This window comes from Phyllobates terribilis, unplaced genomic scaffold, assembly GCF_046119375.1.
Source record: "Phyllobates terribilis strain yellow unplaced genomic scaffold, ASM4611937v1 Scaffold_11__3_contigs__length_659146591, whole genome shotgun sequence".
Lineage (NCBI taxonomy): Eukaryota > Metazoa > Chordata > Amphibia > Anura > Dendrobatidae > Phyllobates > Phyllobates terribilis.
In genome coordinates, this window is record NW_027362771.1 from 528,041,410 (window position 1) to 528,055,975 (window position 14,566).

Genomic DNA, 14,566 nt, shown 5'->3' on the forward strand with positions numbered 1-14,566 from the left:
CTTGCTTCGAGTGACATGTCTGGCTTGATTTGTTCCAAAATTGATTTGTTTGGTCCCTGTATACATAACATAAAAGTCAGCAAATAATGTGAGGAATCGGCTGATCTTCTAATATGAAACATCAAGAGAAAAAAATGGAGTATTGTTGACTCAAATATAAAAATGTAATTTTTTATTAGAACCATTTAAAAAGATATTGCATAAAAACATACAAAAAGACAGAAGACATGAAAAATGACACAATGTATGGCAAGGACAGTTTCATCATTGTATATAGCAAGAGGCTGGAACAAATATGTTACAGAAAATGTAGATATAAATTACAGGGTGAAAAGAGGGGGTGGAAGAAGAGACATATAAAGTTTTTCAACATTGTGTAAATGAGCACCTGTGAATTTGTCAAGTCACTACAAATACACTGCTCAAAAAAATGAAGGGAATACTCAAATAACACATCCTAGATCTGAATGAATGAAATATTCTCATTGAATACTTTGTTCTGTACAACGTTGAATGTGCTGACAACAAAATCACACAAAAATCATCAATGGAAATCAAATTTATTAACCAATGGAGGCCTGGATTTGGAGTCACCCCAAAATTAAAGTGGCAAAACACACTACAGGCGGATCCAACTTTGATGTAATGTCCTTAAAACAAGTCAAAATGAGGCTCAGTATTGTGTGTGGCCTCCACGTGCATGTATGACCTCCCTACAATGCCTGGGCATGCTCCTGATGAGGTTGCGGATGGTCTCCTGTGGGATCTCCTCCCAGACCTGGACTAAAGCATCCGCCAACTCCTGGACAGTCTGTGGTGCAACGTGATGTTGGTGGATGGAGCGAGACATGATGTCCCAGATGTGCTCAATCGGATTCAGGTCTGGGGAACGGGCGGGCCAGTCCATAGCTTCAATGCCTTCATCTTGCAGGAACTGCTGACACTCCAGCCACATGAGGTCTGGCGTTGTCCTGCATTAGGAGGAACCCAGGGCCAACTGCACCAGCATATGGTCTCACAAGGGGTCTGAGGATCTCATCTCTGTACCGAATGGCAGTCAGGCTACCTCTGGCGAGCATATGGAGGGCTGTGCGGCCCTCCAAAGAAATGCCACCCCACACCATTACTGACACACTGCCAAACCAGTCATGCTGAAGGATGTTGCAGGCAGCAGATCTCTTTCCATGGCGTCTCCAGAATCTGTCACATGTGCTCAGTGTGAACCTGCTGTCATCTGTGAAGAGCACAGGGCGCCAGTGGCGACTTTGCCAATCCTGGTGTTCTGTGGCAAATGCCAAGCGTCCTGCACGGTGTTGGGCTGTGAGCACAACCCCCATCTGTGGACGTCGGGCCCTCATACCACCCTCATGGAGTCGGTTTCTAACCGTTTGTGCAGACACATACACATTTGTGGCCTGCTGGAGGTCATTTTGCAGGGCTCTGGCAGTGCTCCTCCTGTTCCTCCTTGCACAAAGGAGGAGGTAACGGTCCTGCTGTGGGGTTGTTGCCCTCTTATGGCTCCCTCCATATCTCCTGGTATCTGCTCCATGCTCTGGACACTGTGCTGACAGATACAGCTACCCTTCTTGCCACAGCTCGCACTGATGTGCCATCCTGGATGAACTGCACTATCTGAGCAACTTCTGTGGGTTGTACTGTAGACACTGCCTCATGCTACTGTACCTCTAGGGGTGAGAGCAATGGCAAAATGAAAGTGACCAAAACAACAGCCAAAAAGGATGAGAACAGAGAAATGGTCTGTGGTCACCACCTGCAGAACCACTCCTTTATAGGGGGTATCTTGCTAATTGCCGATCATGTCTACCAGTTGTCTGTTCCATTTGCACAACAGCAGGAGAAACTGATTCACAATCAGTGTTGCTTCATAACTGGACAGATAGATTTCACAGAAGTGTTATTGACTTGGAGTTACATTGTGTTGTTTAAGTGTTCCCTTTATTTTTTTGTTTAGTGTAGTTTATCATAGACATCACTGTGCTCAAATTCCTCTGTGGAGAATTGCAATACCCTCCCATCAAAATCACCCAAAAATGTACCAAGGTAGCAACCAGACCTCAATAAAGAAAGGCCAGCAGAGAAAGAATCCCCCTCAAGGACCCCTACGCGCGTTTCGCTGCATGTATTCACCGCTTCATCATGGGGGATATATGGTCTTTTAATATGTATAGGAGCCTCCTGAATCTCCCTCCATAGATGATGCCGGGGAAAAGAGGCTCGGGCTGTTGAAATTCCAACGCTTGATCCTTTTGTTTTCAGGAGACGTAAGGTGTTGGATAGCGGATTTCTCCTCTTGCTCTTTGAAAATATGAGCTGAGCGTCCCTGTGTAAGGGGGGAGTCGGCAGAAATAGTTGTCAGCTAAAAGAACATAGGAAGTAGGTAATTTTCCAATTTAATGCAATATTACAGCGGGAGACCAATAAAAAATGTAGCAAAAAAAATATATGTATTTTTAAAAATTATAAAAATACAGAACTCACAAGGATGACACCCAAATTTGTGAAAAATACAGAACTTCACATCACCCCCCCCTCCTCCTCCTTTTTCCTGGAACATGAAAAAAATCTAAAAAATAAAAACATATTTGGCATTGCAGCATCCATGACTGTCCGAAATAACAAACATTTATCTCACACAATGAAAAAATACATCAAAATGGCAGAATCGCTGCTTTATGGTCACTTTGTCTCCCTAAAAAACGCGGAACAAGATCAGAAAGTTGTAAAGAGAAAAACTAAGGCTCGTACCGCAAAAAACAAGCCCCAATACAGCTCTATTGATCAAAAAAATTGATAAAATCGAAAGCAGAGGGGATTGAAGAAACGTGGAGCCAGACCCCACATGAGGGCTGCAAAATGTAATATTATCTGCGCTCGGTGGACGCCTGTAATTGTGACTCTTTACATTGAGGTTGACATTGGATAATATGGCACTTGAGCTTTTTATGTCTCACATATGACATGGCCCACGAGTGAGGGCAGCACATGACACGACGCTCCGTCCGACCTCTCTCAGGACGAGGACAGAGTAACTTGGCTCCTCCCACTAGCTCTAAACACTATGAATCTTGGACTGTACCAAAATGCCAGCTAATATATTTACCAGTACAGTATAATCTATCATGGCACCTAATTAACTGCCTCCATATATACAAAGCCCTGGCACGATTCAATACTACCACTCCAAGCTTTCTTTTAGTAGCGCGGCTCTTGTAGCTCCCACTCCCCCCTCCAGTGTAGATTTTGGTACATTCCATTGGGCTCGTCCCACTCCTCACCAGAGAGACGTCAGTCTAGGCGGGGGCTGAGGACTGGCCGAGCGGCCTCGCGCGGGATCCTTGACGTCACTACTGAGAATCTATAAAAGCTCCATACCTGGCGCCATTCCTGCATTCCAACCGGCGAGGACCAAGCGAAAGCATCTGCGGTATCTAAAGCTACGAAACGGCCTACACTGCCGCCATTATGAACGGACAGATGCTGAACGGTTTCCATGACGCTCTCATTGACGAGGGCAGCTTTCTATTTACCTCTGAATCCGTTGGGGAGGGGCACCCCGGTGAGTATTGCTGGTAGCCGTGTGTTGTAGCTTTGGTCGGGGGTGACGTCATCACATGTTCAGCTGCTGTTTTTGTTCATAACGTTTCTTCAAACGCTATGGAACGTCGAAAGGGTCTAAACTAGGTCGATGGCGTTTTCCCTTATCCTTCTGACGTTCTCGGTGTTCTAGGCTCCGCAATGCAGTGAGAGAACACGTGGTCCTGGGCGGCCCCTCCTGTCCTGACTGCCTGGGTGACTGATCTATCTGCCTGTATCATGTGCCCAGCTTGTACTGCAGGGTATATTGTACCAGGTGGGCACATGTTCTGATCCTAGGCATATACTGTTATATAAGATCCTTCCAACTAACAAGTAAACTGTATACATTATTCTAGTCAACCCTTTCCTGGCTGGAGCCACAACTCTTAATCTGGGTTATAAAAGGTGTCACTTTCCCAGCTAACTAGTTATATTGTGTAAGCAAGATTAAAAATGGCTCCAGACTAGCATATAATTGGCAGACAATCAGATTGGCAAAGCGCCACCACCATGTGACTGCACCGGAAGCCTGATGGCGGTAAGAATTAGAAGGGCTCGGGTATCAGACTGATCTCCACCCCCCCCCCCCCCCCTATAAGTGATAGGTTAATGCTGCCTGCAGGTACTAATGTAGTAGAGCCGCCATGATGGTATCACGAGGCAGTCGTGTATTCTTGTGTCCCCTCCTGTTCGGGTGGGTGTGGGAGGGGATGGCCCAATGGCTGTGCATTGCATCAGGTTGACTCCTGGACAGCTGCACGCAGGGGATCGCTGCGTTGCACATTTGCCCACAGTATCTATAATTGTCAATGGCTTGGGCCGCTGCCAGGTTCTGTCCAGGCTTTCAGGGTGGGAATTGAGCAGTGAGCAGAACTAGAGTACGCCATTACCACTACTTGGATCTGTTCCTGGCTTTGTTTGGCGGCTGTAGTTTCCTTGGGAAGTAAATATACAAAGGTAGCTTATGAGCTCTCCCGGGGTCTTGCACAATATTTGGGTAGATGACTCCTACTTCAGTGGTGGAGCTGTGATCTCACTTCCAGGAATAGAGGGGAGAGGGTCCTGGGGGAAGGAATTCTGGGCTCAGTGTCTAATCATCTTTATCTACCATCTCAGTAAGGATTATAAATCTGCTACTCTGGCTGATAATGGAACAATAGACTTTTTCGCCTCCAAAGTGGGTATTTTGCTTGCTTTATAGATATCATTGCTGTCCCCAACTGATATGTCTCTGGAGTTTGGGAGCGAACCAGAGCACCTGGTAGCCCATACAAACTCCTTAGGGTTTAGTGTCTCATTTATGGCCTGATGACTAGAATAAATCATGTAGGGTTTGCATGTTGGCGTAGCATTACAGAATGGTAACATGACGCCCTGTTTGAGGGCAGCAGGTGTTGGGTGAAGCCGCCTTATATGGGAGACGTTGCTCATCTCGTTGAGAATTATACAATGCTGTGCAGATCGGCTCAAGTTCAATGAAGCGTAAAGGGGAATCCACTTAAATTGAGGAATAAGCTGCTGCCAAACATGGCTGCTGGTGACTGTTCTACCCTGGGAACCAGGATTGGACATGTTGAAATCAAACCTCTGGTCGGATTTGGCCTGACTAACAATCTAACATGAATGACCAGGTTTACTCTAGACATCCATGGTTGCCTGATTCTCATAGTTCACATTGGTTTGTCATTCCAGACAAAATCTGTGACCAAATCAGCGATGCAGTCTTGGATGCCCACCTCAAGCAGGACCCTGATGCTAAAATAGCTTGTGGTAAGTCTTGGTGCCCTAACCTTACTGCAATATCTATAAAGGTGGCTTTGAGGATGGGATTTGACTGTTCTGTTTGTCTGCAGAAACTGTGGCAAAGACTGGCATGATTCTCCTCGCTGGTGAGATCACCTCTAGGGCCACCGTAGACTACCAGAAGGTTGTGCGGGACACAATCAAACATATCGGCTATGATGATTCCTCCAAAGGTAAGTGATATTGCTTGATTTGAGTTGTATTCGATCTCTACAAGGCTAAGTCTGGCAATTAAATGTTTGGCTTTAGGTTTCGACTACAAGACCTGCAATGTGTTGGTTGCTCTTGAACAGCAGTCTCCTGACATTGCGCAGGGTGTGCACTTGGATAGGAATGAAGAGGATGTTGGTGCTGGGGACCAGGTGAGAACAAGACTGAAGGATTAGAGCTGCTCATGCTTCTAAAACATGGCTGTCATACTAAATTTCCCCTCGTTTGCAGGGACTCATGTTTGGCTATGCTACAGATGAGACAGAGGAGTGCATGCCTCTGACTATTGTCCTGGCACACCGACTAAATGCTAGGATGGCGGAGCTGCGTCGCAATGGCACCTTGCCCTGGCTTCGTCCTGACTCTAAGACCCAGGTGAGTAAGACTTTCTGCACCTGCAGATTCTCTGCTAGGATCCCATGAAGGAGCACATTTTAATAACCCATGTAATTACAGGTCACTGTCCAGTACATGCAGGACCGTGGAGCAGTGATCCCTGTTAGGGTGCACACCGTTGTAGTCTCTGTACAGCACGATGAGGGAATCTGCCTGGATGAGATGCGTGATGCACTAAAGGAGAAGGTTGTCAAGGTTGTGGTTCCTTCCAATTACCTGGATGATGATACCATCTACCACCTGCAGCCCAGCGGCCGATTTGTGATCGGTGGCCCACAGGTCAGTAGATGTTGGTTTATTCCTTAGTGTTGACGTCATGATGTTGCCTACGCTGAATTTTTGACCTACACTTAAACCAAAAGGGCTTGGGTCTGTAGGCAGTCAGTCTACCTGAGTGGTGCTTGACTGAGCATTCCTGTTAGTGGGGATCTTGGCACCATGACTGAACTTGACCTGTCATTCAGTCTCTGAATATTATATATTTCTAGGGAGATGCTGGTTTGACAGGCCGCAAGATTATTGTGGATACTTACGGTGGATGGGGTGCTCATGGCGGCGGTGCCTTCTCTGGCAAGGACTATACGAAGGTGGACAGATCTGCTGCCTATGCTGCCCGCTGGGTGGCCAAATCCCTAGTTAAGGCTGGTCTCTGCCGCCGTGTGCTCGTTCAGGTAAGTTAAAACTTCTGGTAAATGTTTGCTTTATTTTTAAACCTGAGGCTGGCCAGTCAGGGTTTTTAATATACCCGTCACCTGTGATGTTACACACTGTAGATCTCAATCTCTTAACCAGGTCTCCTATGCTATTGGTGTTGCCCATCCTCTGTCTATTTCCATCTTCCACTATGGGACCTCACAAAAGAGCGAGAGGGAGCTGCTGGATATAGTGAAGAAGAACTTTGACCTTCGTCCTGGCGTTGTCGTGAGGTAAAGTCAGCAACAAGCCTTGCTTTGTTAACCAAGGAGGTGGGTGGGAGATGTCCTTGATAGATAGTGGAAACCCAGTAAGGGGTATGTCCTACAGTGTGCTGAGCACCGTAGGCCCGATGAGAAGATTGAAAGGGGTTTCGGGCCACTGGTGATCCCTGCTGTAGGCAGTCTGTTTTTTTGGGTGAGTATAGTGTCCGGGAGATCCCCCAGGGTAAGTGGCCTATATAGAAGTCATGAGGCAGGATTCTGCCATAACTGATCATTAATTGCTAATCACAAGTCTTCTCTTTACACTGTACATTAACAAGCAAACTTGTATATTCCAGGGATCTGGATCTGAAGAAGCCAATTTATCAGAGGACTGCAACCTATGGTCACTTTGGTAGGGAGTGCTTCTCCTGGGAAGTGCCCAAAAAGCTGGAGTATTGATTGTTAGGCTTTTCCCCCTCTGACCTGCTGGCGTTATATACAGAGAAGCCTGCAGACTCCTAGGGAGGAAAAGGCCCCCATATTAACCTCTCCTGTTATTCTGTTGGTTCACTGTGGTCTCCAGTGCCATGTCCTGCTTGTGGAGACAGTACCATGTATGAGCTAGTACTACCCCTGCATCTTTGCTGTTAATCTTCTATTGGTGCTTATAGCAGAAGGCTTTTATTTTTTTATTTTTTCCAGTAGCCTTAAAGGGGTTGGCCATTTTTCCTCAATTATGTTGGAAACCTCCAATGTTAAATCTGCACGATGGCTTAATTTGCAGAGCCCATATCCCAATATGGCTACTGATGGCTGGTCCCCCATTAAATATCACAGCACAGGTTTCCCTTGCTGTGAGCAGTGCTCATTAGAGGATGTTGGAGCGGCATATGACCATGTGTGATCAACCATGGTGCTGGGACTAGTCAGTCCATGAAGCATGTGGCATTATACAAATCAAGACCCTGGTGCCGATCGAATAGATGTGGTTTCCAGTACATCTGAGAATGAAATGGTTGACCCCTTAGGTGTTCTCATGACCAAGTATATTGTCCCCAGGCTTTGTAGACTGCCATAGGTGCCACTGTCTATATTCTCGTATCTTGTTGGGTCCTACATTGTTCCCTTACTATACAATCCTTCAGATGACCCATCCCTCATGCATGTCCTAGTGTGCATTTAATTCCCTATGCATACAATGCAGCACTTTGCCAAAACCATACACTCATGATTCTCAATAGCTCTCAGCAGTGCACAACTTGTCCCCCCCCCAAAAAAAGTGAAGTGGCCTTTTAGGCTGTTCTCTCCCGGTGCCTGTACTCACTCCTCTTTTTATTTCACTAAGCCACACTGCACAAAGCTCTCCCTTGTCTAATCTCCTGTGAGCCTGTGCCATGGGTGCCATACCTTCCTCTCTGCAGCTGGCTGGTGTGGCTACAGAGAAACCAGCCCAGTGCAGAGTTGAGGCACAGGATTAGCAGCAGGCAGGGAGAGAGTAAAGGATCTTACTTGAAATTTGATGTGTATAAAATCAGTATTTCAATCTCAAGACACTTATAGCATAGGCACATATGCCATAGATGTCTGAGATGGGAATGCTCCTGAACTGCTTTATTTATTGTTGCCAGGCGCGGGTGTAAGTACAGAGTAGCCCGTGCTGCAGGTGACATCTATTTTAATTTTTTTTTTATTTTTTACACTTTATGCTGTTTATTGGTTTTGATACACCACCTCTCCAGGAACCTCTGGCATGCTATGGTGTAGTACAGAAAAACCATGGCGCTGCCCTGCAGAGGTCCTGGCTTGTGTTAATGTGTATCTCATTCAGATGGAGCGCCCCCTGCAGGAATGGGCACTTATACCAGTGTTTTACAGAGAAGCTGGTTGTTTACATGCTCATCTTGTAGAGGACTCTCTGACTGCTATAGGGTACACTAACATTCAACTTTTTTTTTTTTTTTTTACTATTCCATGTGTCTGGTTCTGGTAAAAAGCAAATAAATCACAGCAAGATTTCATGAATAAAGTATTAGGTGCTCCCTTTACAACTTGTGTCGTGTGATTTGTTTAATCTGCCAAAGGTTCTCTACTGATGGTGACCATGAGGATCCCACCATTATGGTGCGAAGTTTCCCTGGACAGAACAAAGGCCTGGTGGTCTGTTTCTCTCCACATGGTCCAGCACAGCTTCTCATAAGCCAAAGCAGACTGGGCCAATCAAAGCTCTCATGCCTGGTCATCTGCTATAGTGCTTGTGTCTTTGTTCTCCACTTAGGCAATATGCACTTGAGGTGTTTTCCCACAAAGTTAATTTTATTCAGATCTTGGAATAAAAATAAGTTCCACAATTGGATGTCTGGGGAAAAAAATGTTCCTGTGCTGAAATAATCTTCTAAATCTACCCCTGCTGTGTCTGATCATACCACAGCTCCTGGGCAGAGGAGGAAGCAAAAGAGTATACAGACAGGACAGCACATGTGGTAAAACATTGATTAAAAAAAACAGGCAAGGAAATGCTTCACCTTACATTACAACATGGAATTGTAGTAAATTTTTGTATATATATCTTTTACTTCTCCATCCTGCCAAGGAGCTGTGGTATGATCAGACCATGTCCTGGTATGGTCAGATATAGTTATTAATGGCTTGCTTTCCTTGGACAGACAAGGGAATTAGGAGCAGCACTCCATTAGTGGTGGGAGAGGGAGGATGCCAGGTGAGTGCTGCAATAACATGCTACCTCTGGGAGATCTGGTGGATCAGCACAGGAGGGTACACTTTACTCTGGAGCATTGTCCCAAGTAGGGCACAAACCATTTAACCAGGGCTGTGGAGTCTGTAAGCCAAACATCAAACTCCTCAATTTCTCTTGTCTCCCTCAGTCCATTTTATACCAACTCCACCAAAATGGACACTGACTCCACAGCCCTGCATTTAACTCCTGATTCTAAATGGCCAACCTTCTAATAACCAGGTCAGATGTCTGGAAAGAACACCTCCGTGCACCTTTCCACCTACTTGTTTACATTTCTCTCCTTTGTGGCTCCAGTCAAGCCAAAGCTGTCACTCAAAAAAGGAGGGGTGTGTGAGAATAAAGGGGTATTTCCATTGGCAAGATCCTATCCCAATATGTAGTAGGTATAAATATTAGCAAATACCTCCAATTACAAATGTAATTATTCTGATTTGCTATGTTACTTACCCCATGTGCAGGGCATTGCAATAGCTTAGGTATCCATGGTTGAGTGGTTGTAACTAAGCTATTGAAATGCCCTGCACATGGAGTAAGCAACAAATCAGAATTACATTTGTAATTATTTGCTAATATTACACCTACTACATACTGAGATAAGATCTTGGAAATAGCAATAAACCTTTTTAAGGCGAAGATCTACAAATCAACATGTTGCTCATTACTCAACTTGCAACACAGTCATATTACAGCATCACATCTAAGTCTCTGGGTCTTACTTCTTGTGCAATAAAAGTAATGTGACTTGCAGACGGCCTAATTCTTAACATGTAAGCGCTGATTTTCTCTCATCTCAACCACTCTGTTGTCTTTTACACTGATACACAATAGTGGAGAGAACTAAAGGATAAGCTGGACATGGGGATGAGTCTCTTCTGCATGATTTAGTAGATTTCTCATGTGTAGGGGGGAGAAATCTGACAATTGAGCGTGGCAGAGTAAGTGGTCGCTTCCCGAGTACAGCCTCAATCAACGCTTGTTACACATAAAAGCCAGTTTAGGATTTCTAGCCAGAACTATAAAGATGGATGATGCCTTACAGTCAGGCCATGACTTATCACCTTAAGACCCGAGTACAGGCTGACTGCAGATCAACTGACCTGACATCAACATCCCCATATGCCTGGAAGGCTGTCATGTTCAGGACCAGATCCTCCAGTCTGTACTCAGACTGTGGATCACTGTATGTGAGCCAATATAGAATGTATATGTGTGTGTGTGTGTATATATATATATATATATATATAACCTGAATGAGGCCTAGGTCATAGCTGCCTGTATAGGCTTCATGTTCCCTTTCAGGCCAAACAATGCCATAATGTCAGATGACCTGCCAGGAATAGCAGCATCGACAACCCCTAGAATGGTGTTGGAGGGGAGTATTTATAGTTTTTATTATTATCTATGAGGTCCCTAGTGGACACTCCCTTTAAGGATAAGTAAAAAAAAAAAAACTGGTAAGATGAGTGTTGGGTAAAGAAAGACTTCTCTTTATTTTTAAGCCCGTCGTAGGGTGATCTCGCTCGTATAAAAGTATTCCGGTTGTTGCTCTGTACAAAAACATAATAGAAAATAGTTCATGAATTAAAACCGCACGTTCTGTAAGGTCACACGTCTGTGTGCTCGGGCTCTGGCGCAGGGTGGTCTTGCTGCTTGGCTTCCTGCTGTCTGGGATCTTCATACTTGATGTTGGCATACGCCACTTCAGCTGCCAGCTGCTCCAGGGGCGGCTTACCAACGACAATATTCCGCAGAGAAATGGCTGTCATAAGGAAACTGCACAAAAAAAATAAATGTATAAGGCGCCTGTGCGTACGGAGCCCAAAAAGCTATTGCCTAAGTGATAACACTGAAATCTTCATGCTATACAACCTTGCCATATAAAACCACTCAGGAGATGCCACAAATGTCATAGGCACAGATGGGACCCACAAGTCCCCCTAATTCCTGGCTGGAATAACTGGAATTGGCCATAGAGGTGCATGGCTCGCCCTCTGTGCGGAGCGAGGGTGCTGGAGTGAATGACACAGGGAGCCTGAACCCTCTAATTGGGGCACAGGCTGGTTGTTAACGGCTGAGCACTGAAAAATGCATGATAATACCTGATCCAGAAGGCAGGTGTGAATAGAGTCCAGCCTTTTTTTTTTTTTTTATTTTAGTCCTTATTTTATGCAGCTAGTATATTGGATTTTTAGATTCAGTGCTATATCGGACTAGTACTTCTTGTACGTCCATATGAATAACCCATGTAGACATAAGAGCAAGAAGGGCACGAGCAGAGATGAGCGACCCTGAACGCCAACGTGTCCAGTGCTGAACTCCGACCACAGACTTCTGGAATTCCGTTTTATGGAGAGTACTCCAAAGTTCAGGTCCCCATTGACTTCAATGGGGTTCAAGTTTGGCTACAGTTCTGGTACCTGAACCGAAGTTTCATGGGTCCGCTCAACCCTAGCTACGAGTTAAAATAGTCTCTTTATATACAATCATATGGCTGCAGATACAGTCCAGAACAGGTTCTCCTTGATCAGCCTTTATGGCAGTATAGCCCAGGAATCATTCTCTGCAGCCACGCTGAAGATGGCCGGTGTTATCTATTCTAAAAGAAATGTATTTCTGCCTTAAGTCTCCCCCTTGTGGTGGTTGTTGGTAACTACTGTCACTGCAAAATGATTCAGTATGAAATTAAACTTCATTTTGTTACATCATGCCTTGTTATATAAGGCTGAGGCAACTTTCCAGAACCCTACAAGGCAAGGATGTGTTTGGACGTGGCCCCAATCAGGTTACTAATTGTGTATACCAAAGAGTCTGAAAATATAGTCCCCCATACACATTAAATGATTATCAGCCAAACCCGCTGATATGATCGGGTTCAACTGACAGTCTAATGTGTATGGGAGCCCGTTCAATTTATTCATGGGGGGGGACTAAAATTGATCCGGTCTATCCGATTTCAGACTGTTAATCGCAGTGTCTCCTGTAGATAAGCGGCTGCCAGGTATGGCCGGACACTGCTCGATCATAGAGACCACAGGCGTGTTCCTGTACAGGAGCGCGGCAAACTGGCCGACAGCCATCATAGTTGCCATGAGCAAATACTTAGTTTTCGACTGCACCAGCCTTCACGTGTTTGCTTCACAGCCTCACACCAAAAACTTGTAGAAAACAGAAGGAGACTTCAGTCCTAATTTCGCAAACAGTTTTTGGAAAATTTCTGACATAAAACTGCTTGAGATTGTAAAAATGTTGCAAGTCTTCTAATTGCATTTAAGTTTTGCGGCCTGGCGTCAAAGAACAAACTTTTTGAAAAGTCGATGCTGCTGAACCGGAGGAGGCGAGATCGAGCACGGCCGACAAATCCATCATCATTCAGGCTATGGAAGTGGTGGAAATTAGAACAGATGTATTTCAGTCAGAGGCGCACGACGACCGGAAGATGCACCAAATTCATTAAGAGGTGGATCTGCTGCCATCACCATCATCACAAAACGCCGGACGCCTTTGATTATAGCAAACAATCCTTTCATTTTTAGACATGCTTGAACCGGAAATCCCAGTTTCAGCAATTCTACGTGCCAGGAATATGATATGTAGCGCGCAGTTTGCCATAGCCATCTCTCCCTGGAATGACCGGTTGCTGGAGGCAGTTCCTTCATTTTCCTTTGCACTACGGCTGTCTTACCTGCGGCTCGTCCCACATCGTCTGTGCGTGTCGCTGCCCATCTATACTGCACTGCCCGCTGGCCCAGGTTTCCTCCCAGAGCCAGTGACTACAGCTAGTTTCCATACAGAAGGAGGGGGTGACACCCATTATTTCTTTTACAATGTCTAAATAGACCTATAAAGTTCTAGTGCTGTCTCCCAAGGCCGTGCACTCACAAGGACTACCCCGTAGGAGTCGTTAGGTTAAGCAAAGACATTTCGCACAGGTAGGAATGTCTTCTAAGGACGTGTCCACATTCCTGGCATTGAGCCCCAGGTTATAGTCTGCTGGAAACCTACAACTTCAGGGAAGTAGCACAAAACTATGACTGAGCTGCTGTTAGTTTTGGACACAAGATAATATGGCCGCTATACAGTCGTGTGAATAAGCAATTTAAGGGGTATTCCCATTTCTAAGATCCTATCACAATATGTAGTAGATGTAATAATAATATTAGCAAATGACAACTTGTTCACATTATATAAATACTTGCAACCGGCATGGATTTATAGTAGTGTGACCAAGTTAGTTAAAAAAAAAAAAAAAAGAATAAGACTGGTAAAAAATAAAGATTATACTCACCTTCCGATGTCTTCCCGGTGTTTTCTCTGCTCCGTCCGGTGTCTTGCACTGCTCGCGGTGGTGTGAAGGACCTGCGGTGACGTCATTGAGCCATGTGGTGGGTCACATGACTCAGTGACGTCATGGCAGGTCCTTCACAACAACGCGAACATTGCAAGACACTGGACGGAGCTGACAAAACACCGGGAACACATCGGAAGGTGAGTATAATCTTTATTTTTTATTTTAAATTCTTTTTTTTTACAGTTTCTATGGTACCCAGGTCTGGATGAGAGTCTCCTCTCCTCCAGACTTGGGTACCATCCGCACATTGAAACGCATATAATCCGTGAGTACAAATGTACTGACACGGATATTATGCGTCTCAATGCAAGTCAATGGCGGAGATTAAGCCGCGCTTCCGCAAAATTAATGGACATGCTGCGGATTTTTGAGCGCAGCATAAACGCTGCGGAAAAATCCGCAGCATGGGCATTGACATTGCGGCTTGTCATTGGGGACCATGGGGGGGCGGATTACCAGGCGTTTTTGAAGCGTTTATGCAGCAGAAATTCCGCAGCATAAACGCTTGAAAAACGCACCGTGGGCACACAGCCTAAGGGAGAATTGGGGGTAATATAG

General features: G+C 45.3%; 2 protein-coding genes across 3 annotated transcripts in view; one reads left to right on the forward strand and one right to left on the reverse strand.

Moving 5' to 3' along the window:
- Positions 1 to 3,372: 3,372 nt before the first annotated feature.
- On the forward strand, positions 3,373 to 8,953 carry MAT2A (methionine adenosyltransferase 2A). The gene is made up of 9 exons (XM_073653712.1): positions 3,373 to 3,577; positions 5,290 to 5,367; positions 5,451 to 5,573; positions 5,650 to 5,762; positions 5,842 to 5,985; positions 6,067 to 6,285; positions 6,495 to 6,677; positions 6,799 to 6,932; positions 7,262 to 8,953. The coding sequence occupies exons 1-9, from the start codon at positions 3,484 to 3,486 to the stop codon at positions 7,362 to 7,364; spliced, it is 1,191 nt and encodes a 396-aa protein (XP_073509813.1). The 5' UTR covers positions 3,373 to 3,483; the 3' UTR covers positions 7,365 to 8,953.
- A 2,171-nt stretch (positions 8,954 to 11,124) lies between these two features.
- Positions 11,125 to 14,566, reverse strand: part of GGCX (gamma-glutamyl carboxylase) — a 42,537-nt gene continuing 39,095 nt past the window's right edge. For both annotated transcript variants that reach the window (XM_073653713.1, XM_073653714.1), the window contains exon 15: positions 11,125 to 11,433. In XM_073653713.1, the coding sequence (XP_073509814.1) occupies positions 11,265 to 11,433 (169 nt within the window). In that variant the 3' untranslated portion in view covers positions 11,125 to 11,264. The remainder of the gene's footprint in view (positions 11,434 to 14,566) is intronic.